This window comes from Gallus gallus, chromosome 3 (assembly GCF_016699485.2).
Source record: "Gallus gallus isolate bGalGal1 chromosome 3, bGalGal1.mat.broiler.GRCg7b, whole genome shotgun sequence".
NCBI classification, from domain to species: domain Eukaryota; kingdom Metazoa; phylum Chordata; class Aves; order Galliformes; family Phasianidae; genus Gallus; species Gallus gallus.
In genome coordinates, this window is record NC_052534.1 from 58,380,088 (window position 1) to 58,404,790 (window position 24,703).

The 24,703-nt window shown below is 36.3% G+C and overlaps 1 protein-coding gene across 10 annotated transcripts in view; it reads left to right on the forward strand.

Moving 5' to 3' along the window:
• Nucleotides 1-24,703, forward strand: part of PTPRK (protein tyrosine phosphatase, receptor type K) — a 391,069-nt gene that overhangs the window by 156,954 nt on the left and 209,412 nt on the right. For all 10 annotated transcript variants that reach the window (XM_015284457.4, XM_040697913.2, XM_040697914.2 and 7 more), the window contains exons 4-5: nt 19,759-19,840; nt 21,592-21,707. In XM_015284457.4, coding sequence (XP_015139943.2) covers nt 19,759-19,840; nt 21,592-21,707 — 198 coding nt within the window. The remainder of the gene's footprint in view (nt 1-19,758; nt 19,841-21,591; nt 21,708-24,703) is intronic.

Genomic DNA, 24,703 nt, shown 5'->3' on the forward strand with positions numbered 1-24,703 from the left:
AGATGTATAGTATACTTTTTAAAGAATGTGAAAAAAGAAGCTGCAAGCTGAATGGATACACCTATCCAAAGTTCCTAGTGTTGACCTTGAATCTACAAAGCTATATCCTTATGAGAGGTGCACGGTAAGAGGATAAGATGCAGTAGCTATGAATTTCAACAGGAGGAATTATGACTGGTTATAGGGAAAAATAAGTAGTTACTCACCAGAGTGAGTTGCCTGGAGAGGTAGTGGAATCTCCATCCCTAGTGATTTTCCGGACTTGACTGGATAATTAGGTTGTTCTTGATCTTAACATTTGAAGTTGGTTTGCTTTGAGCAGGTAGTAGAACTGGATCTCCAGAGGGTCTCTTCCAACCCAAGTTATTCACTGAATCTGTAGAAAAAAAATCTATGTTGAAATAAGTTTACATACAATACCTTTATCTGCCTGAGTTTATTTTCTTTAAATAAGAGACAATGATGTACCCCAAATGTAATCATTAGAGACCTTAATTAAGGTCTTGAGTATTCAAAAGCAATTACAGTTTGAATTTGGAAAGCTTTAAAAAGATGCTGCTGCAGTACTGCCCTGTCATGGACAGATTTTGTAGATGGAATCACAACTCTTTCTATTGTCCCAGTGTTCCCCAGAGCCTCAGGCACTGCTAGGACTAGTCAAATTTTGGCAGCTCAGTTTTGGGTCAGCTGCAAAGAGGAGGCTTATGTTGCGTTTCATAGTTGGAATAAGTAGAGCAAATCTTTGTGAAATGATTATGTAAAGAAAACATCAGTCAGCTTTCAAGGAAGAAGGAATGAGTAAGTTCTTCAATGTTGACAAACTTACTAGTGCTTGTATGTGTTACTTCCATGAAGGACTGGAAAATAAACATAAAGTAAATAAGGAACTAAAAAAAAAGTTATACTTAGCTATTCTTTTTAAAGATTTTTACATTCCACATATAAAGCGCAGTAGCCAACACCTGAAAGCAGTAGTTTACAACAAATATGTTAGAATTGAACACTGTATGAGGTTGCAGAGTCTAATCTGTTTATGATCTTCACGGGTGGGCTGAAAAAAAGAAATAGTAGGCAGTGCTCTTTGCAATCATTGACGTGTGATTTCTCTTTGATTTGTGTAAGACAGATTTATATTTTGTAGATTCATAGTAAGCATGTTGTTGTAACAGCAAGAAACTTATTTACAAAGGGAAAATATGTAATGGAAATGACAGTGAATCAGAAAACCATTACAGAAAAGTGAACAGTTTGGTATTTTAAGTAAAGACTGAAACAAACAAAACAATGACAGTAAAATAAACACTAACTTATTTGCTTACAGTGTGTTCAAAAGCTTACACATTGGGCATTCTTTGATTAAGGGGGAGTAATTCTGGGTAGATGGTACTTCAGATAGATTACAAATTATTCATAAGTAATGTAAATCTTTTATCTAATGCCAAGAGCATACATAACAACTGAATAGACTTAAGTCACTTAACTGATGGGTGTAATCTTTAGTATGCATAGGTGTATTTATAACACCTCAAGAGCTGTATCGCTTATAGCTAAATGGTACTTGAGAAGGTACTTGCTCTATTACAAAGAGGCTTTATGATACTCCTTATTTTCAGGACCAACTATCTGCCCTCTGGTAACTGATGTGGTGTATCAGCTATTAATTTTTTTTTTTGAAGAATTTTACTTGGGATCTACTTTTGAATGACTTGACATCAAGTTGATTGCTTTTCATTACTTCATTATTTCTAGCTATTGTTCTTTTAATATCTCTATAGTGGTTGTTATCAAGTTCTGTAAGACTTTTCAGGCTGTACAGCTTTTACTCATAGTAGTGCCAAAGGTCTGTAACTCCAGCAACTTGGTTTTCATCTTCAATAAGACAAATTTGGCACTTCTTGAGTTCTTGGCTCATATAGTAACACCATTTTATTAATTTTATCTCTTTTTTTTATTATATTTTCATTCACTATATAGAAGTGTTCAAATAAATACATAATCATTAAGTTAAAATCACAGCTAAGTTCACATTCAACTCAGGTTGGCAAAATGCTGACTAAGAAAGTAGTTTCCTTGCCTGTAATGTCATGCTTATTTTTAGACACAGACCAAAATGTTTTTTAAGAATTGTTCATTTGTGCTTCTAAGTACAATGTTAGCAATTGATATTAATGTGAGATATTAGGTTTAATTAAAAGTGCATTAAAAACATTCTTTTTCCCTGAATTATAGGTGGAATAGTTCGGGAGATGGTTGTCTTTTAAATTTTTTATTCAGATCTAGCATGAGTAAGGATTAGTAAAGGAGCAAGGAAGGCTTCATTGTTCAGAATATAATGAATCTTTTGCTTCCAAGAACAGATCTTGTACATGCATGTCTGTTGCAAAACAGTGGATCTAATATGTAAGCAAATCCTATCCCATCTATCTACAAAAGTGTACTGGAGTGCATTTTCAAGCCTTAGCCTGACAGACTGCTTGCTGCCCTGCTGAGAAAGTAAGAGTTCAGACCTGTTATCATTCATGGTGAATATGAGCATAGAAAACAGAACAGTAGAACAAGTGGAAAGGATAAGAGAAAAACCAGAGTGCTATCTAAGGCATATTGAGAGATGCTGTTAAAATTCTTGCGTTTTTCGCAGTTTGCAGAGGTTCTTTAAAGCCCTCAAACATCTTAACTTCTTTGGCATTAACTGTGTAACTACATAATTCTTAGTTTGTGATGATCATTGTAAGTTCATTTAGTTCTGCAATGTAATGCTTTTTTGTTTGTTGAACTAAGAAATTCATGAAACGACCAACTACAAATACGTTTCACTTGAATGTTGTAGACTACCTGTTGATGTTTCCTTATATTCGGAAAGTTAACTGTGATGAAAACAGTATGCTTTCTTTTGTCCTCTGAAATTTGATATAGTGTGTAGGCGAAGTTGTTAGAGCCAACATGAAAATCTTTCTTGAAACTCTCTTAAAATGTCTTGCTGTCTTCAGTGTGGCCAGAAATGGTGGTATTAAACGAGTAGAAAAAATTGTGTATGCACGCATGTGTGTGTTATGACCCAAAGACATGCATAACAAATTGATAAGTTACAATGAAAGCATTTTTTCTCAGAAGTTCACCCTGGATTTAAAAACTGAGGTACTGAACAATTTACAGTAAAGGAGCAAATAAAAGATAAAGAGGAAGGAGGAAAGAGGTCATGACTGTTAGTAAGGGATTGTTCTACATACTTTTCAGACTCAAAACGAATGGTGCCTGAGTTGCCTAGATATTCTGACATTCACTATATTTATTGTTCTGTAAATACCTTGAGTTTTTTCACATTCAAAGACTTGTTTACAACACAGAGATGGATCACAGAGTTTTTTCTTGTTTTAGTGGTGTTGTCCTTATTCATCACTTACTTTTGTCAAGAGTGTGATGTTTGGCTTTGTTTTTGTGCACAAAATTGACTGAACTTAAGCCAAGGATAGCTGGATGTGCCAAAGGACAAAGTGCCTATTACTCAGCATGTCACGATCACCATTATTAAACAGTAATTGTTGTAAGTGAGGGGAATAGAAATGCTTCGAGTTGCCCTATTCTGTCACAGCTTGCCATGATTAGAGTGGATGTCATCTTCTGCTGAGTTACGTTTGTTATTTCATATTTGAAGTATAGAAGAAACTATCCTTTGAAGTATCATTGGGTTATAGTTATCAGCAAATGCTGATACTGTGAAGATGATCTGTTGATGTTTTGTGATATTTTGGGGTGTTAGTCTTAGTTAATAAAATGTTTTCCCTTTACCACCCGTAAAGGAGCTGACCATAAAAGTTATCGAATCATGGTTCTCTAGGCAAGGTGTGCAAAAATAATTTTAGCAAATGTTATGAAATAAATTGAAAAAAGGTCATTTGTGTGATGTTTGTTTTAAAGGAATTAAATCTGAATAGAGCTTCTGTGCTCAAATATCAGGAGTTGAGGTATAAAGTAAAGCTGGGTGAAGAGGTAAATGTGCTGCTCAGGTTTACAGTTGCAGATTGCTTTTCAGAAGTAATAAAGTCTTGCTGCTTTAGCTGACAGATGACTGAGTAGATCTCTCTAGAGCATTACACCACTGTGAGACAGGAGATTTAATCATACAAGTTTTCTTAATTCCCTCAAGTGTTTCTTATTTAATATTTTATGAGAGGATGATTATTCTTTATCTTATTTGTTAAAAACCCTTAGTAAAAATATAACTGAGTAATTAAATGCAAAATATAATGGTTGACATTTCAGATCAGAGTAACTGAGGAAAAGGTGCAGTGCATGAGCCAGCATGTTTTTTGCGCGTGTGTGTGTGTTCTGGTATCTTGTTACAACATCTGATAATATATGGACTTTTTTGGCCTTTCGCCATGAGCATGTCTTGGGCCCTGGTTTGTGATAGGATGGAGATTGCAAGAACAGAGCTGAGAGATTCCTCTGAGAGAAGATAATTGTTGCAATATAAACAGCTCAGGGAGATAAGACTTGTTTGGCATCTCTGGGGTCCAAATAGCTGGGGAATGTAACTGGAAATCTGTGAAACCTTGGGCTGAGGGTTGGGTGACAAGGTCTGCATGTTTGGTCTCACATATTTGCAGTCGCAAAGAGAGAGGGTCTGAAATACGTGCTGAAGCAACTGGAAGCAAAGAGAAGTCCTGCTTATCAAATGTTTATTACAGGACTCTACTCTGATGTGTGAACTTGTTGCATTTCAGCCTGTTCCTCTGAACTGAAAGTTGAAGTTGCCTTCTTTGTACATAGTGTGAAATGTGTATGTAAGGATGAGTTCTCTTCCACCCATGGAAATAAATGGAAATGTGCAGAGCAATTTAGAAAAGTACTGTCAGCTCAAAAAGTGTTAGAGAAAGTATCGGAAAAGCAGCAGCAAAGAAAAGTGCAACTCTCTGATTTCTGAGCTAATTAGAGACAGACTAATAGAAGACTAATAGAAATCAGAAGAATATGAACTGGGCAAATAACTGGTGGATTTTTTGGCTGTCATCTTCCCAAAGCTCTGTAAATACTGACTGCTGTATTAGTAGCTGTTTTAGAAGCTGTATAAAATCTTGGACTATCTGAGGAGTTATCTAGGGACAGTGTGTGTTGGTTTTTTTCTGTCCAAAATGACGATTCCCAATTTTGTGTATGATTTTATGAGACATAGTAGATCACTTTCAGTTTGAGATTAGTGCTAATTGCATCATACTTGGGTGACTTTGTCGCCCTGTAATGCCTCAGTATTGCTTACCAGCCTCATTGTTCTGTTAAATTCATCCATACCCTGGCTTTTTGATTTCACTGATCTGCTAGAGCTGGAAAAGATTGCTTACTGCAAGTTTCCCTACTATTCCAGTTTTCTACTTCAAAAGTAGTAGAAATCTGTTTATTCTACTGTCTGATGGTATCAGTACCATAATGGTTGCTATGGTTGTCTCTCTCAGTGGTGTGGTCTGACTTTATAGAGCAGAGTGCTGTGATGAAGGACCGGCAGCTGTGGAGGTCTGCACTTTGGACTAGTTTGCCACTTTCTCCTCAGAGCAAAATGGCTTTCAGTCAGTGTATACTGACAAAGAGTATAATATTTTCTGCACTTATTTCTGGGACTTGTTGCCATATCAGAATGGTCCATCAGAGGTAAGAAATTGAGAGAATGTTAGAAGCAGCAAGCTGTGCTGCAGTTGTGTGCATCTCATGTGGGGTGCTCCTTCTTCAGCTCTGCTAGTGCTGAACTCTATCTTACAGCTACACTTAGAGGCAGAAAATATGATTTGTTCCCACTTAAATCTTTTAGGAGCTTGAACTTTTTCTACATGAACGTTTCATGTAGTAAATATCAAAATGAAAAAAGAACTTGATTCCATTGTCAAGAGTTGGAAGAGAATGCAAAAAATAAAAATAAAAATAGTGTTATGGAAGGCAAGAACAGGAAATTTTTAGAGGGCAGTAAGATGGCTTGTCAGGTGGGGATTGAAATGGATCTTAGTTTTGTCTGAGAATAGGTTTAGGTGTTGGTGATTTTGCTGGGATTCAAGGAGTGGAAGACGAAGCGGAGAAATGGAGAAAGGGAATTCTGCCTTTGAAGAGAACTTCATTGCAACTGTATTTAAAAGAAAGGGCTAAGATAGATGGCGCTGTAGTTGGATGGAACCTTATTTTCACATGGGCACTTCTCTTGGGAAAGAGCGGGGAAAATGGTATGGGTGATGTAGCAAGTAAAGGGAGATGAGGGGAGAGTCAGGAAAACAATGAAACTCTTGAGAAATGTGCATTATAGGAGAATGTTTTGAAAAGGGAAAGAATAGTGAGAAAAAGTGAAGTTTGTATGAGGAGAAGGTTACACGTTAATCACTTTAATTTCTTTTTCCTGAAACGCTCATATTTTTCTTCTCATGGAAGGCTATCGGGAAGTCTGACATTAAAAAAAGATATGAGGGAACTCTTAAATAATGCATTAATATGAAGCATGCATTGAAAGATACATTAGGGATTTCCATGTTCATTTTGGTAGGATATTGTGTAGATTTACCTTGAGTTAAGTGAGTGTTTCTTTTGTGGAGTGTAAGAGATCATTCAGTGCTCTAAGACAGATGCAAGTATAAAAACATTGGTAGTAATTAATGTGAAGCAACAAAAATGTATGGGTAGGAGGGCATAAAGCTAGGTAGAAAAGATGCAGAGAAAAACTGAATTTGTTGTAACTGAGAGGGAAGAGAAAGGAAACTGATACTTCCATGTAGATCAGTTGAGCAATTAAAGAAAGCTAGATTTTGACATTCCTTCACAAAAGACTTGTATGCAATTCAGATTACTTGCTCCAACTATTCGATTGCTGACTATGTAAGAGAATAACTGAAGTTTCTTACTGACTGAAAATAGTATCCAACAATCCCACAAATTTTCAACATTCATTAGATAAACATAGCTAATGGTCTCTAGGATGCAACACCCTGTTCCTTATGTGTGATCAGCATGCATGTATCAGTTACTAATGGTGGAGATGTTTTACCATGCTAGAATAAAATGCATTTATTTGTAAAATGTTTTTATTTATAAGTATATAATTATGTATATATATATCTCATTGAACTTTGCATTACAGCTAGCATTGAAGCTTTATTCCAAAGTTTTGTGACCAGAAGAAATTCTCTAAGCAGATGAAGGCCTGTAGGTTCTCCTGTGGAGGTGAATTTTGAGTAAATTTTGTAGTTCCTCAGAATTGTGAGAATTAAGGCATAATTAAATATGAATAACAAAATATGTATTTCATAGTGATTTTTACTATTTTTTTTACATGTGTGTTTTAATAGGAAGCAGTAGAGACTTGCATAGACACTAACTCTGCCTTCGTTATCTGTTCTGGTGGAGCAGTGTCCCAGGTTTTTCTTTGCATCTCATCTGTAGTTGTTCAGGCTGTGTTTTGATGTTGGGAATTTCTCTTCAGGCCTATGGGGAACCTTAGTGAACTGAATGTGATAATAATTGCCCGTGACTGCGGAAACTTGAGTCTAGTGACTAAGGAATAACCATTTCAATATAAATTCCTAATTTATTCCTACTTAAGAATTATCTTTGTCTTATTTAAATGAAAAGTACTATGTTGAATGTGTAATGCAGGAGACGATTAAATAAATATAATGGGATTCATTTGTGAGACCTTTATAGCAGCATTCCAGTACCTAAAGAGGTGCTTGTAGGAAAGCTGCAGAGAGGGACTCTGTATCAGGAAGGGTAGTGATAGGACAAGGGTTAATGGCTTTAAAATGAAAGAAATCTAACAGATTTAGGGTTGGATATTAGGAAGAAATCTTTACTCAGAGGGCAGTGAAGTATGGGAACAGGCTGCCCAGACAGGCTGTGGTTGCCCCATCTGTGGAGGCATTCAGGACCAGGTTGAACGGGACCTTGGGCAGCCTGATCTAATGGGTGGCAAATCTGCCTGTGGCAGGGATTTGGAACTGGATGATTTTTAAGATTCTTTCCAACCCAAACCATTCTGAAATTAGATGACTGGGCTCTCACTGCCTACCATTTGAGAAGAGGGATGGCTTAAATACAGGAATTGACTTCTCTTTTAATTACCGATGACACATAATAACTTAGTGCCTTACAATAATGAAAGATGAACCTTGAGAGCAGAGACTGTAGCATGTTTATTTTGGGATAGAATTTTATCTCCAGAAGGTTATTAGTAAGGACATCCTTCTCCCTTATCTGCTCCTTGTAGATAAAAGTTGTCATTTTATGAGGGGAAAGGTTCATATTCATCTATGCAATCTCCTTCTGCCATTTAATAATCTATTAGGAGAAGATTTCATAAGAACAGTAAAAATATATATCACAAACTACAGACAAAGAAGAAATCATGAACAAGAAACTACAGTAGATTTGTTCAGTTGGCTAAAAACTTAAGCTTTATGAAGAATAGTCATTACTAGGTGCTTCATAGCTATTTTTCTGAACAGTATTTCTAAATAAATAGGTGTTTTGAAAAAGAAAAGAAAAATTGATGCCTTGTCCTAAAAAAAAGTCCAAAGGCTGTGTGTATGAATGGTGCTTGGTTATTTCCCTCTTTCAAGAGGCAATATTCATTCTGGTTGTGAGGAGTTCGCCCTCCTTTTTTTTTTCCCCCTATAGAGAAAGAGATAAATTCACGGACAGTGCCAGAGATCATGAGCATTACTCATTCTGACAGACTTAAACCACTGAAATAGTAGCTTATGAGGTACACCTATAAAGAAAGCTGAGAATGTCTGCTTAGTATTAATCTTTAACACTTTGAAAAATGAAAATAGTTTTGTTTCAGAATGAAGGAGAGGCCCTTTTCTCTTAAATTTAGGATTCATCATTCCTTTGTTTGATTTTTCATTTTAGTTTATTTGCTCAGAGGCAAGTTGACTTAGCAAATGTCTTTGCAGAATGATTGATAGAGGGAAGATAGAAGGGAGAAGGTTTGATAAGATTTTAGTTGGTGTGTTCAAGGTAAGGATTTTACGGGGTACAGAAAAGGTTCTTTTGCCCTGAGTGTCTGTCTTGTTGATAGTTATCTTCCTGTGATGTGCCTGGATTGACTTGTCAGTAACTTGTCTTCCTTGCTCTGATCCACTTCCATTTGCTCAGCTCCTTAATAACATCTAGCTTTTCATACTTCTTGCAAGCAGATATAAAACGAATAGCTTATAGCTTTCTGTTCTAAATGAGTAGAAGAAACTATAAAGACTCTGTGTTTAATTCTCATATTATTAATGATGTAATGCCTGAAATATCTAAAATTATCCCAGAGTGTATCTGAAAAATCCATTCCAAATTAATATAGTAAGTTGGCCTTAGCCATTAGTGGGGTAAACAGCATCTTTATGATTTCTGACTAATGTTCATATTCCTGATATCACAGACCTTTCTTGACGGATTTCATAGCTATCACTTCTGTTGCTTTAACATCTTTACCACCAATGTTTGAGTTAATACTTTGAAAAAAAATATATTTCACTGTCCCCATCTCAAATAGAAATTTTTGCTGTAACTAGTGAATTAGGAAATTAAAACAACTTGTCTAGTTTCATTAACCAAGTCATGTTATATTGTGCATTACTGTTAAGAGTGACAGTTTAAGTGGTTTCAATGCTCAAATATTACTGGTCAAATATTTTGAGAAATAAAGTATAATTTCTAGAGATATTTATTCCAATGAAATTTGATCATCTGGAGGTCTGGCACACCTAGTTTACCTAGAAGCCTTTTCAAGGTCTCTCTCTTTGAACACATTAGTAGCCTTGCTAAAGGCAACATCATCAAAACTTGGTCCCAAATATATAAATTGAAAATACCATAGTGTGTCAATGGTATATTAGTTATTAAAAGGGATATTAGTTTATGTAGACAGAAATATAAGTTGGTTAATGCTCTTTATTCTCTAGGTTCTTGCATTTTCTATGCATCATGGTCTAGATACAGAGCAGGTTACCCAGGACCATGTCCAGGCATGTTTTGAAGATCTCCAGGGAGGAGACTCCACAGTCCCTCCGTGCAGCGTGTTCTAGTGTTTCATTACCTGCACAGCGCACAAGTATTTCCTGATGTTCAGAGGGAACTTCCTGTGTTCTAGTTTTTCTGCGTTACCTCTTGTCCTGACGGCAGACATGAATGATGAAGCCTGGCTGAATCCTCTTTACACCTTCCCTTTAGTTATTTATAGAAATTGATTAGATCCTCCTTGGGACTCCCATAGGCTGGGCAGTCCCAGCCCTCTCAGACTTTCCTCATATGAGAGGTATTCCAGTACCATGATCATCTTGAGTGTCCCTTGCTAAGCTCTCTCCCGTATGTCTGTATTTCTTGTACTGTGCAGCCAAAAACTAGACCCAGCACTCTTGATTTGCCCTCACCCGTGCTGAGTATTAGAGGTAAAAGATCACCTCACCCTGCAGGCAATGCTGCTTCTAATGCAGACCAGGATACAATTAGCCTTCTTTGCTGCAGGAACACGCTGTGGGTCCATGTTCAATCTGCTGTCCACCAGATCTCCCAGGTTCTTTTCTAGAAAGCTGCTTTCTGCAGCTCAGCACTCATAGGTGCATCCCATGAGTGTCCATGGGCTCATGTTTCTTTTTTTTTTTTTTTTTTTTTTTTTGTATTCCATGACCTGATCCTCTTCCACCAAGGGCATGTCTTCCTTGCTCTGAACTTTCCCTCTTGGTCTCAGGGTCTTTGGGTTTCTGAAGGCCAGTCTTACTAGCAAAGACTTAGACAAAGAAGGCAGTCAAACTTTTCTTGTCCTGGGACACCAGAGCCCTTGTCACATTCAGCATTCAGCAGCAGGCCTACATTTTCCCTTGTCTAACTTGTGCTCCTTATATACCTACAGAAGTCCATCTTTTTGTGCTTGACATCCATTGTCAGATTCAGTTCAGCTTAGTGGATACTGTGCAAGACTGAGAGAAACAAAGTGCCAGTGTCATCCCTCCTGTGTCTTCAGGCATAAGCCGTTTGTACAGATGGCTGTCTTCTGTGTTTGTCTAGAATTAAGTATTGCAAGCATATAGAAGATTAAATAAGATTATATACAAAATTAGGGATTTAAATATTGTGGTTGTGTCTTGAAGTATTTTTTGTAGAGAACATCATTGTAATTTCTTCTCCTGAAATTAGCACTCTTTGTGTTAGTATAGGCTGTTGGTAATGCAAGGAGTATTTCAACAGTACAGGTCAATTTAAACTGTCCATTGTTTTGGGTGAATTACTTTTTTTAATTGAGTTTCTTTTCTTGGTGCAATTTGATCTACATTTATTAAATATCTGTTAAATTGTACCTAATAGATAGGCCTCCACTTGTATTAGAATGCATTTTGGTGCTATCTTTCCTGCCTTAAAAGCCTTTCCTGGCTTTTTTTGTCATTATCCTACCCTCTGTTCATGATGACCCAGAGTAAGGGAGTAGCACAGTTTTCCTCTTCTTTGTTTCCATCATGTTAGGAACTGTTGTAATTTAGGACAATTTTGCTTGCAGCTGTTCTCTCTTCTGATATCAGCAAAAACTTATGATCAAGCCTGTTTTTTTTATTTCCCCTGAACATTTGTCTATGAAATAAGCTAGGTACTATTTTTATTCCATTCTTTCTGAAAAACGTTTATCTTCACCTGCACTCTGCTGTGAATGGTCCTCTTGCAAGAGTGACCTCATTCTAAAACATACCTTTTCAGTGTGCATTTCTACACTTTAATTTCTTTTTGGGAAGGCTCTTCTTCAAATAGGCTGAGTATGAATACTTTTGGAGGAAGTGAAAGAGAGTGATAGCTTCAGTTGTAGTTCATTTGAGTTTTATTATAGAGGAGTGGGAAAAGAAAGGAAGGTACGTACCAATCAGCACACTGATTGGTGGTTGCTGGAATTGAAAAGTAGTTTTGAACAGTGTCTTTGTCTGGAGCAAGCAAATGCATGGATATGGATTTCACGCTCTGCATAGGTGCTTCAAATTGTTTTCATAGCTGTTCTGAAAATAAGCAATTTTAGCTTTTTTGTTGTTTGATATGTACTGGAAAAAAGTTCTTTTAGAAAGCAATATGTGGGATGCAGCACAAACCAATGAATTTTATCTGCTGATTTCATTCTGTCATGCTGTCTTCTTTTGTGTTGTTCATCAAAGAATAACTCTAAGATGCTTTCATTTTATTTTAATTGAATAGGGAAAACATCTCATGGTTTAGAAACTGGGAATTTTAATGATCTGTATGATACACATATTACTTCAAGGTGTAATAGTTCTCATAACTGAGTGTATTCAGATGTGTCTTTATTTTGGCTAGGGGTACATAGGATCTGTGAGAGCATATTAGTGATATATGTATGTGTCTATATATGTGCATACATACACATGTATATGATTTAACAAATATATTTAAATATATAAATAATCTATTTTATTTTTGCCCCACATGGTAGAAAATTACCACTAGTCACCGAAGTGCAAAAGTACTTCAGCAAAGTACAGTGGCTGGACTTGTACTACAGCATTTCTGTTGGAGTAAGGATTGCTGCTGTCCTGATGGAAGGTGTTTTCTTAAAGTTTAGGTCTATCACAATAACAAATACTCAATAATTCGTATTGATTCTTATCTAGTATCTGTTACTGTGACTGTCACAATTTTACCATGTAAATGTCATGATTTACAGTGATATCAAGGGTTTTGTTTCCTAAGGCTAAACATTCAGAATGTCCTGCAGCATTATCAGTACATTTACACCATTTACATCATTAAGAACTTAGCCATGCTTACCAACGGTTCTCAGTTATGTATAACAAGACAATTTTCAGGCTGTTTCTAGGACTGAATATAGTAGCTAGCTCATTTATGACTAATAAATTCTGTAAGATTTCCCAACGACACTCCTGACAGGCACATTTTTTAGGGAGTTTCTCACCAGATGGAATTTTGAAAGTAAAGGCTTCTCAGTGTTTCCTGGACCTTAAATATGTGTTCGGGGATTAGAGGAGTTGCCTGTCCCTGTGGATGACTCTGAGATGGCTGAAGAATCCATAAGTAATTGCAGATCAGCTCTGCTGGTAGGTTGCTAGGGAGAAGATAGCCTAACTTCTTCATCCTTCAATCTCAGAAGGTTTGATATTGAGACCAAAAAGAACAAAAACAAACAACACCACCCCCTCCCTCCCCCCCCCCCCCCCAAACAACAACAACAACAAAAAATCCAACCAACAATAGGATGTTAGCTGACTTATCAGAATTTAGATCCCAAGATTTTCACTTGTGTTTGAGTTAAAGTGCTGGAAATTCTCCTGGGCCCTGTCAGCAGCCAAGGCTGCCTCTCAGCATTACTTAAGCATTCAAATGGAAGTAATTATGTTTTCATGATTTCTAAATTAGTTCAGCAAAATTATCTATAACTTTCACAAGGGAAATGCTTTTTATTATGTCAACATAATTTTGGTTATGTTAGGTAAAAAATTATTTTGCTGTCTCTTCTTATTTTCAGCTGGCCTTCATTAAGTCTTTCTTTTGTAATGTGATAGTGGTTTTTTTGTTGTTGTTTTTTGTTTTTTGTTAGTTTTTTAAATTGTCTTTTGTACTGCAAATCATTATAATCTTTTCAGTAAATAGGGTTTGTTGGGTTTTTTTAATCATTTTATGTATATATTTTATATTGGCATTCACAGTTTTCATCTGTGGAAAGCTCTTTTACTACAAAACAAAACAGTATTGTTTAATCTTAACCAGTTCTAATATAAATATTAAGTTACATTACAGTTGAAGTCACTCTTGTGCTTTTTCAAAAATTAAGCTTAAACAAGGAAGAAAAGTATATACAAAAAGAATTGTTGAAATTTTTGCATTTGATATGCTTATGAAAGACTGACTTATAATTCTGCTGTTCAATTTCATTCTAACTCATTTCTTCATTTGTTTTACTCTTACTTGAATAAAAAAGATGTGAGATGTTCCAAAAATATGTCAACATAAATACTATCAGGACTGTGCATGCTGGAGTAGTGAGGAAAAGGCACAAATATTCAAGTCACTGTGTACTGTATTTGAAGATCACTGGTTCATTACCGTTGTTGGTTGGTTTTGTACTGCTATCACAGATGATACCTTCTGTTTACATATAGCTCTCTAATGCAGCTTGCTACCAAGCATTGGAATTAATCTATTTACAAGTTTAATTTCAGATAATTTAGCTAATAGAAGGCTTCCTATAGCTGAGCAAAAATATATTGCAAGCTGAATGCGCTTTGGAAATTGCAAGATCTAATTTATTTTTTTTTAATGTCTATTTCAATCTTAAATTTTTCTTAAGATTATTTTAATGGGCTAAGGAGGAAAAAATAGGCAATGAATGTCTGACTTTCTGTTTTAAGTAAGATGTTTTTAAGGCTGACTTTATCTAATTGATGTCTGATGTTTGTTCCTTAGGTATGATAAGACTGCCATAAAACCTTTGAGACTTTCAAGCGTTCATCAGTATCAGAAGTACAGTAGAAGTATAGTATATTGTACAGTGTAAGTGATCAGGAGGAGTCAAATGGAGAAGGGACAAGGCAGGTCTCAAGCTACAGAAATACTCTGCAGATGTTTCTGGTTTACATCAAGAAAACTGCTTTTACAAAACCTAGTTGTATTCTAAAGATAGTCATCAGATAACACAAAAAATGGAATGTTAAAATACTGATTCTAAGTGTGTGAAAATTAGTTCTGAATGTTTTCTGATATACAAGTATGTAAGCCAAGAAGCAGAGAAAGAATGGTTACATTTTTTTTTTTTTTTTACATTTATTTATTTATTTATTCATTTATTTTTACAAAATAGTCCAAGAGGCAGTGGGCTTTCTAGGGAATGGAACAAGTATTTTCTGCTTTCCAAACTGGAAAAGTTCAAAACTTTTCCAAACTGGGCTGAGCTACACGTGCAACTAGGAGCATGTTCCAACTGAGTTTTATACGAGTATCAGATTTTTTTTAATGTAAATCTTTCATTCCATCCTGTTTTCCCCATGAAGATGTTTGATGTAAAACATGCACTGGGGAGAATGATATTTAGTGTATTCCTGCAAATGCAGCCTTATAGGATGCAGTGTTAGGGCCATGTAGAAGTGTGATATTTGTATAGTCCTTAAACATTCAACTTCAGCAACTTGATTCCCCCCCGTCCCCCTTGGGGGTCACAGCTACAAAAGTTACTACTTCCTTCATTGTATTTAAATACTGCTGAGCATTTAAGTCTTTCTGAAGTGTTTGTTTCTGGATTAAAATTAGACGAAGGGTGATTATCATATCAGTGTTTTAGAACTGGGATATGAAAGTGAACTCTGTAATATTTTGTAGTATCTGATGTGAGACTACTAGAATCTGCTGGCTTTTTTTACTCTGTGTTGCACATTAAACACTGAAGATGACATCAGCTTAAGTTTCAACCTTGGATCCCTTTATAGTCAGAAAGCATATAGGTAATGGTGGTATTACTGATACAGGCTTCCAAAAGGCTTTTAGCTAGGTTTCTCTACAAAACCTTCTAGTAAAACTATTTTATGAGAATAAAGATAATATCATAAATAGACAATTGTGTAAAAGAGAAAAAATACATAAATTGCTAATATCCCCAGAAGGAGCCACTGCAGGGGAATCCTAGAGAGATTTGTTTCTTTCAACATGTTGATAAATGACCAGGATGGAGAGACAGCAGAGACAAGACAGAAGTTTGCATATGAAAGCTACTTTAGAATAGCAAGGACAATGTCTAATTGTGAGAGCCTGCATGACGACCATCACAGTATCGCCAGCTGCAAGTAACTGGACAATAAAATGGCAGGCAAATTTTAATATAGATAAAAAGAGATAAAATAATGCATGCTGCATAAAATCTGAATTTCATGAATGGAATGATAGGCTCTATGTTTACCATTAGCAATCTGCAGCAAGATCCTGAGGTTCACAATAGCGTCAACTTTAAGTCCAGCGATGGTCAAAGAAGGCAAATGAAGTTTTAGGAATGGTAAGAAAAAAGTTTGTTATAACTTAGGTAATTCTGTTATGGATAAATCAGGGATTTATATGTCTTGATTACGATGTGCCAGCTCTGCTCTCATTATCTTCAAAGAGTATAGTACTATTAGAAAGAGGTTCAAAGAAGGATGACAAGGATAATCAAAGAAACAGGAATGGTTTCTATACAAGATTGACTGAATAATCTGGGACTTGTCAAAGTTAAAACAAAATTACCTTGGGGCATATAATAGAGGTCTGTAAAGTTGTGCACAATATAGCAGGATGTTTGGGTTCAATTTGTCACTGATTTGGTCATTAATGGAAGTCAAGTACAGAACAGACTAGTAGAATTTTTTTTCTTAATGCTGTCAGTAGTAAACTTATGGATTTTCCCAAATTATACTGTGTATGTTGAAAGTGTATGTGGTTTTAGGGGCAGAATGGACAAATATATGGACAAGAAGTGCACTGGGGATGGTTAAATACATAGGAACATGCCCAGCTCAGGGAATTTTGACATTTCATTTGTTGTTTATTTCATTTTTATCTAAATTCAAGTACTTTGTAAACAAGAGCATGCAGTTTTATTTGGAGAAATAAGTAACTGTTTGAGCACTAGATAGGAACTGTGTAGAAGAATCCAGGATGAAATGTAATTCCCCTGAGCATTTGAATTACCTGAGCTATTCAGCATTTCCTGTTCTTTTTCATTGCATTCACTCCTGTAACAAACAAGACAGGATAACTGTCTCCAGAACTATTGTGTGCAAGCCTGATTCATCCCCCAGGAAACTCTGTCCTCTCCATTAAGGGAAGCAAGCATGTCTCGGAAATGTACTAGATGAACATACAATTAAATTGTAGTAAGTGAAAGGACATTTGTAGTTGTGCAGTCAAGTAAGGGTTTTTGGCTAGATTGATAGTCTGAATTACTTTTCAGCTAAATACAGGTGTTTAAGACATTCCTTCTAGGACTATAAACTGAAAAGCTGTTAAGGTAAATTGCAGGATTCACCTTGATTGCAACGATGTTTTATTAGGATAAACTTTATCTGGTGAAAGGAATAGCTGAACAGTCTGTTTTTTTCTCATGTATTGTGTGTAAGTGTGAGAAAAGCTCTGTTTCTGGTCCAGTTTCTCCGTGTTTTAAATTGCTGTCTTCATCTATATAAACAATTCTTTTTTTTTTTTCCATTTCCCTTTTCAAATGTGAACTGATGTTATCACATTAAAGCTCGATGAGACTTTTGTAACTGTCATGCACCTTTTACTATACACAGTGTACAGAAAAAATGTGAAAGAAAGAAAGAAAGAAACAAACAAACAAAAAAAACCCAACAATGTAAATTCCCACCTGTATCCCAAGTAAGGAAAATTCTTTCCTTCTGGCCTCCCAGGAAGCTATCAACGTACAGAGAAGGGACACACATGAGGGCAAGCTTCCCTGGTAGCTGAGTCAAAAACTGTTTTCAAATGAATGACAGCCCAGTTCAAAGTTAGATGTAACTTTAGGTCACTGGATTTAACACCAACAGTCAAAGTTCTCAACTGAAATTTGGGAAATAAATTTGTTTACATAAGTGATAGAATTGTATTGTAATGTAAAGAAATTGGTCATTTGAAAGGGCTTTAAATATAAGATTATTTCTTACTGAGATATCTGATTGTCTTCACACCATACAACCTTTTAAAACAACAGCAACAAAAAGACATACTGATCTAAATGTAATTGTTGGAATGGAAAAAATTGGTGTTGATGTCCTTACAGGTGACAAGTGCTGGCTCCCTGAAGAAGGCCAGTGGAGCTTCTAGGTGGTGTGAAATAGTGCTCTAATTGGAATCTTTAAGAAAGGTCCTTGATGGGGTTTGTATTATCCCCCACCTACCTGGAACACTGGGTTATCAGTCTTCCTCCCTTGCATTGTCTCGGGGAACAAGGGATGGAACCTCCTGACACTTGTTAAATGTTTATGGAGACTAACTGTGAATGTGAACACAGGCAGTGGGTGGACGTTTGAGCAGTAAGGAAAGCAATGTGAAAAACAAACCACGTTCTGGATGGCCATGCACAGCTGTCACACCGTGAACTGAAGGGCATCTAGATCAGCTCATCTCCAGGTTACAACTAGGGAACTGTGTATGGAGCTGAATACTGACTTCAATGCATTGAAAACAATGGTGGCAACATTGGAATATTGCAGAGTTTGTGCCAGGTGGTTCCCACAAATGCTCACACAGGAACAGAAAGAACACTGTATACAAGTTTGTAAGGACCTACTGAACCAATACAAGGCTGAAGGTGACAGTTTCTTGGATTGCATCATTACTGGTGATGAGACCATTTGTCATCACTATGAGCCAGAGTCAAAATGGCAGTCCGTGGAGTAGTGACATGTGAATTCCCATCAGAGAAAAAGCTCAAGATGCAGTCCTCTGTGGGTAAAGGAATGTGAATTGTCTTGTGGGATAAGACAATGGTGATCTGTCTAGATTTCCTGGAACAGGGACAAACTGTCATCTCTGGCCACTGCATTGCCAACAGTGATGAAGCTGAAGACTCAAACTTTCAACCAAGAGATGAAGACAGCCTTTCTCTTGCAGCACAGTAATGGCAAGCACCATACTGGTTTGAAGACCATGAAGCACATTGCCAGTCTTGACTGGACTGTCCTACCATACCCACTGTATAGTCTGGATTTTGTGCCTTCTGACTTCCATCTGTTCAGTCCAATGAAAGATGGACTTCATGGGCAACAATATCGTAATAGCAGCTGTGAAACATTTGTTCACCTCCACTGATACAGATTTGTACGAATGCAGCATGCATGCTCTTGTTTATTGCTGGTGAATATGCAGTTAGTGCGTGGTAGCTGAGAATTTGCTCTATCAAACAGTGTGATTGTGCTCCTTGTAGCTCTTGTAGTTTCCATGGAAATAAATAGGAGGCATTACTTTTGGAACAACCCACCTAGTTTAGGCATTCCTGCTTCATATTTTATTTTTTATTTCTGTATGCTTTCCTTTTCATCATCCTCTACTTGTCTGCTCGTTTGTGAATTTATTCTGGGCTGTGTGATGTTACGTTGGTACATCTGTAGCAGACAGTTCTCTCCTGAAATGTTCTGAGAGCAGTCTTTCCTTGTTACTTCATGTCTGGAGTGGGGCAAGAAGTTGGATGTGAAGACAGTGTTGTATTTTTGCTTCCTGCCCAGCAGTTTCTCTATTGCCTTGCAAAAAATGAAGAATATAGTGGCTACTAGATAATCTCTTGCTACAGCTGTTCTTTTCATTGCCACTGGGCAGTGCCACTCTATTTGTGCTGCTGCGTATTTTCCTGTACAATTGCACTGCAGTTTGCATGAGAATGTGGACTACAGTGAGACCCCTGATGAGAATACAAATGTTAAAATTCTTGTTCAGTTGTATACTGTGATGTTGAACCTGTCTGAAAGTAATAGTGTTTTTTTCAGAATTGAATCATGTTTATGCATTTAGTGAATTGAAAACAGTATGCCGCTAATTGAGATAATAAACTTGCCTTTCTGTTGTGCCATAAGCAGTGAATCCAAAGCAAGTGATGTATATGAACAGTATGGAACTGCAATCCATTAGGTAATAAATATTCCATTCAGTCGTCAAGCCTTGTAGGAACTTCAGCTAAATGAAAAAGGCAATGTGTCTTACATCAACACACTTGCTACTGTGGGAATTCTGCAGAAATGAATGTTGTAAACATTTTTTCTTTCATTTTGACAGGTAATATTTGAAGCTGAAGTCTCAGATGGGAGAAATGGCTACATTGCCATTGATGACATCCAGGTTCTGAGTTACCCTTGTGGTAAGTAATGATTAAGAGCTGCATTTTTCTCTGTCTTTTCAGGACATATTTGATATTGCTGTGGCCTGCTGAGTTTTCATCACTGATGTTCTTTGTTCTTTCAATAGCATTTGTGTTGTAGCTTCCAGGGCAAAATGTAGTGTTGCAAGTGATTTACCCGGGTGAAATCTTTGTCTACTAGAAGTACTGCATGAATATAAAAGCAGAAATACTTTAGTGTCTTAAGCTGTCTTCTGTTAATATGTATGTCCACTATATTCACTGATTACAGAAATATGACGTGGTTTTCCAGATTTCTTGCCCCCCTTTTTTTTGTTTGTTTGTTTTTATAAATGGCTTCTAGCTATTGAACTATTGAAGGGAGGTCTCTGTTGCTACGGTTTGTTTTGTGAACAGAATTCAGGCATTTACATTTGCCTTTTTCTGCTTAATTCTGGGTAAAACTATACACTCCAAACATGAAGTGTGTTAATTCAGGTGTCGTACAAGTAAACATCATGAGGAAGAAATTATTACTGTGCATTTCTGACACCACTGTTTGGATCTTTGTTGTTGTTGTTGTTGTTACTCTGGTTCTAATCCACTCTTCTGATCATCCCCTAGACACTCCCTTTCTCAAATTTATTTTCACTGTAGTGCCCCTCATGGCTGTTAATTTAATTACTTTCTGAAAAGACCACATCACAACAATCTTCCTCCAAAATTTTTAAAAGATGGTTGCAGTGGCAACCTCACATCTTGTTTTCTTCTACCCATAGCTCTGTTATGACTGTAACTCTCATAGGTTACCAAGCATAAAGGGGTATTTGTGTAATTTACCTCTTTATATTCCAGCTAGCTCGGCTGTCTAATCTCAGTCGTCAGCAAAACTCTGTAACTTCAGTATCTGGCTTTGTATTTTTCTTTGCTTCTTTCTTTTTCTTCTCTTTTTTCTTTTTATTTATTTTCTAATTGCAAAAAGGCACTTTGGTGCAGCCATGACAGAAGATAATCAAAATCATACACTTCAGATAAGCTGTTTTCTGTACTAATGTTCAAACATTTTTTCGTTCCAGTTTGCTGGGTTTTTTTCCTGAGAGGTTTTCTGGTGTTTTTTAGTTCTTTTTTAACTAAGCACAAAGAAATAACAGCTCAGCTACTGTTGTAATTAGTGGCTCTTGAGAAAGGAATGGATGAGAGCTGTGTAATATACCCATTCCTCAAATATGTCTGTGAGCTTTCTTATGTCTAATAAATCCTTCAGGTGGCTGTGCCACAGAGCTTTCCTAGGGGCTTTGTCAGTAAAGGAAATAATTTGCTTGAATATTGAAATATTATGCTCAATGGCAAAAATGAATTCATTTAGTAAAAGTATGGAGCTCAAAGATGTTGCAAATAATCTAGATAATACTTTTTTTCTTTTTCTTTTCTTGAGCAGTATCCTTCTAATTGGCTTTTTCCCAGTGTGACAGACTTCATACAATTGAAATTTGTAGGGATAATTTTTGTAATGTACTACTGACAGTCTGGCATTTGATCTTCTTTTCTGGGCTTTTATTCTTAAAATACTTTAGTGGAACTCATGTATAAAATAAAAGGAGAGAAGGGAAAGGACTGAAAACATTCTTCTGGAGCTGAGATGAAACAAGTGTTTTCTTTGTTTATGTTTTCCAGCTAAAGGTTTTTATAGTATGCATCTTTGCAGAGACAATGTAATAGCACCTTTTCTAGCAATAAGCATTATTTGTAATTTTTGTTTTCCAACTCTGCAGATAAATCTCCACATTTCTTGAGGCTGGGGGATGTAGAGGTCAATGCAGGACAGAATGCTACATTTCAGTGCATTGCTACAGGGAGAGATGCAGTGAATAACAAGTTATGGCTCCAGGTAAGGCCAACTCTTATAAGTCAGTTTGCCTAGAGGACAAGATGCTTTCTGGAAGGAAAATATTTAAATTCTTAAGTCTTTTTTTCTTTTGCATATGAAACATTTAGTTTAAATAAGATATTATTTTGTTTAAGTGGTGAAACTCTTAATCAGTTTTGTAGTGTTAAAAAGCTTGGATTAGGACTTTTTTTTATGGCCAGTAGAGGAAGGTTGTTCTTAAAGGCATTTTGATCTTCTCTACTTGTAAATCAGCTCCATCTATTACCATGAAGTACATACAAGTGCATATTCTCAGTTTTAAAATGAACAACTTTTCTTTGTGGTTTGTGTGGATGGTCTTGAAGGACTTAAAATTAAGACCACCAAGTAGAAAAATTGCAAAGGCTTGCACTTATTTCTTTAAAAACTAAATTTTGCCTCTTAATACCTGCATGTCTATGCTCTAGTTTGTATGTATGTAAACCTTAAGCACCGACATCGCTTTAGAATCATTTCTTAATTTGCATTGTACAACTCATTTTCTTAAAAATAAGAAATTTCTATACATTTTCAGAACTTCAAAATTTTTGGCAATGATTCTACTTTGAAATTAACTATAATCAGAACTTTGAAGTATGTAATTTTTTGTGAAGTGTTGTGCTCTCCAAATGAACTATAATCAGTTACCTCAATCTGTTTGATTTTCTTTTAATAGAGTGTGGGATGACAAACCTTGAGTAGCAGTTGCATACAGGCATGTGTTAAACTTCAAATGTAAAAGAGAATATTTTTAATAGGAGTATGAGATTATAAAAATCTGATACACTGAATGTATTGCCAGACAAATATACTGCAACATTTTAAAATGTGACATAAATCTAGCAGTAAGTGTATTGCATTTATCAAATAGATATATTATCAGTAGGAATGATGTGGTATTCCATGTCTTTGGGTAGTAACTTGTTTAAACTGAGCACATATAAAATTTCTGCACTGGGGAAGTGGAGTACAGTTTCAGAGGCTTGCCAAATAAATCACATAAAGCACATGAACTTAAATTGAGCTTGGTTACTATACCAAAGGCAGGAGCATAAGAAAAGGTGCATGCAAGAACAAATGTGAAGCACTGCCTTTAGTGGGTAATTGGTCAGAAAGGGCTGACAGGGAGTGCCAGCTGGAAATCTTCCCTATCACTTGGTCCTCTGGGTCAGATAACTGACAGATTATACTTGCTAACTTACACTCCCTTGAGAAGGCCAGTTAGCAGCCAGACAACTCAGAAAACATATGTTTTATCCCTTCAAGTACTTCATGGGTTGTTTTTTGTGTGTGGATCACAGATGTGGTACTTTTCTCACAGGGCAAAAGATAAGGTGTTTGACATTCAAATAACTCTGCTTGTGTTTATAAAGTACTTTGATATTCTTCAAGACACTTTGCTACTAAATTCATATGCTGGGACTTACATTCCCCTCCTTGTTTTCCCTTAAGTAATCCCAATTTTTCACTAACTTAAAGGTGACCCATATTTTTTTCCTCCTCTCTCATTATTCCAATTCTTCATCTTACCTTCCTGACATAAGTGCAAATCATGAACTTTCCTACCTCTGAATTCATCCTTAAACAGATGATACAGCTGTTTTGCTCAGCTAATAGTGAATTGACTCCTTGTCCTTAACACACAGGGTGAATGAATATATATGGGGGCCTCATGAGACTAAAGTGTATGACTTGAAAGAGATCCATGTTAGCCTTTGACCAAACCAGAGATTCATAAGGGGTGAATAGCCAGGAAGGAAGAGCCAGCAGATCAAATCAAATGCCTAAGTAATTGTTTTTGAGAGGCCTGAGCTGAAACATTCCAGGAATGTATTTTTCTCATAAGAACAAAAACTGATGTGGGGAGGAAAAAAAAAAGAAAAAGAAAAGAAAAGAAAAGAAAAAAAAACACTGGAGAAAAAAAAAGACATTTTTCAAGTACGCTCTATTGGAAAAAATAGCTTTTGGTCATGTCCTTATTGAAAGTGAAAAGATATTTCCTTGGTTAAAAAAAAAAAAAAAAAAAACCAACAACAACAAAGAAGCATACAAGTTGCTATTAAAATAGTCTTTGATAAGTAAAGATTGAAAGTACAATCTGGGACTTTTTATATCTGAAATGATCTAAGATAACATTTGCTTGCACTGAAGTAATAGAGTTGTGCAGGCACAGATTCCATTACAGAATCTACTACTGCTCTCTGGCTTTCCCAGCTCTCTGCAGCCAAGGGCTGAAGTAAATTCAGGAGCAAGACAGAGCTGGGGGAAGCAGCCACACTTTCTTTTCTGTAGTGCTGTCTCTGAGCGCAGTCCAGCTGCACTGAGCTGCAGCAATCTCAGCTTCTCCCTCCACAACACTTCTGTAGCATGGAGCTTTTACTCACCTTTCCATTGAGTTAGTTGAGGAAACTGATATGGCAGAAGACTTTTTCCCCAGGCATAGTTTTGTTGCTGTTGTTATTGAGGGCAAAAGGGATTTTTGGCTTTGGTTTGTAAGGGTGATGGTGGTGTATGCGCGTTTTGTTTTGTTTCATTTTTAGCTTGATTCATGTCTGAATTATCTAACTGCATAAACTGCGCCAGCAGATGGGATGTTTGGTTGGGAGCAAGGGTGAGAGAAGGATTCTAACAACCTGAAAGTAGAGCTCATTGTAGATGGTCTCATTGTTAATGACCTACATAAACTTTAATTTTCCAGTGGGGAAAAACCACTGATGATACACAAATGATCTGTGCGCATGCACATCTCCATGTTTTTCTGTGTAACTATAAATTACCCTTATGTGACTGAAAATAAAAACATATGAAAATAGACACAACATTTCAATGTATTGTTTTTTGAGTGTTTATAACTGTCTTTTCATCAACTTCATTTTCTATTAATGCATAACTGTAAGAATTTCAGATGAATGTGAATTAATAACTTCTTCTGACTTTCACTAATGTAGATTTTGCTAGTTTGTGTACTTTTAAATTAT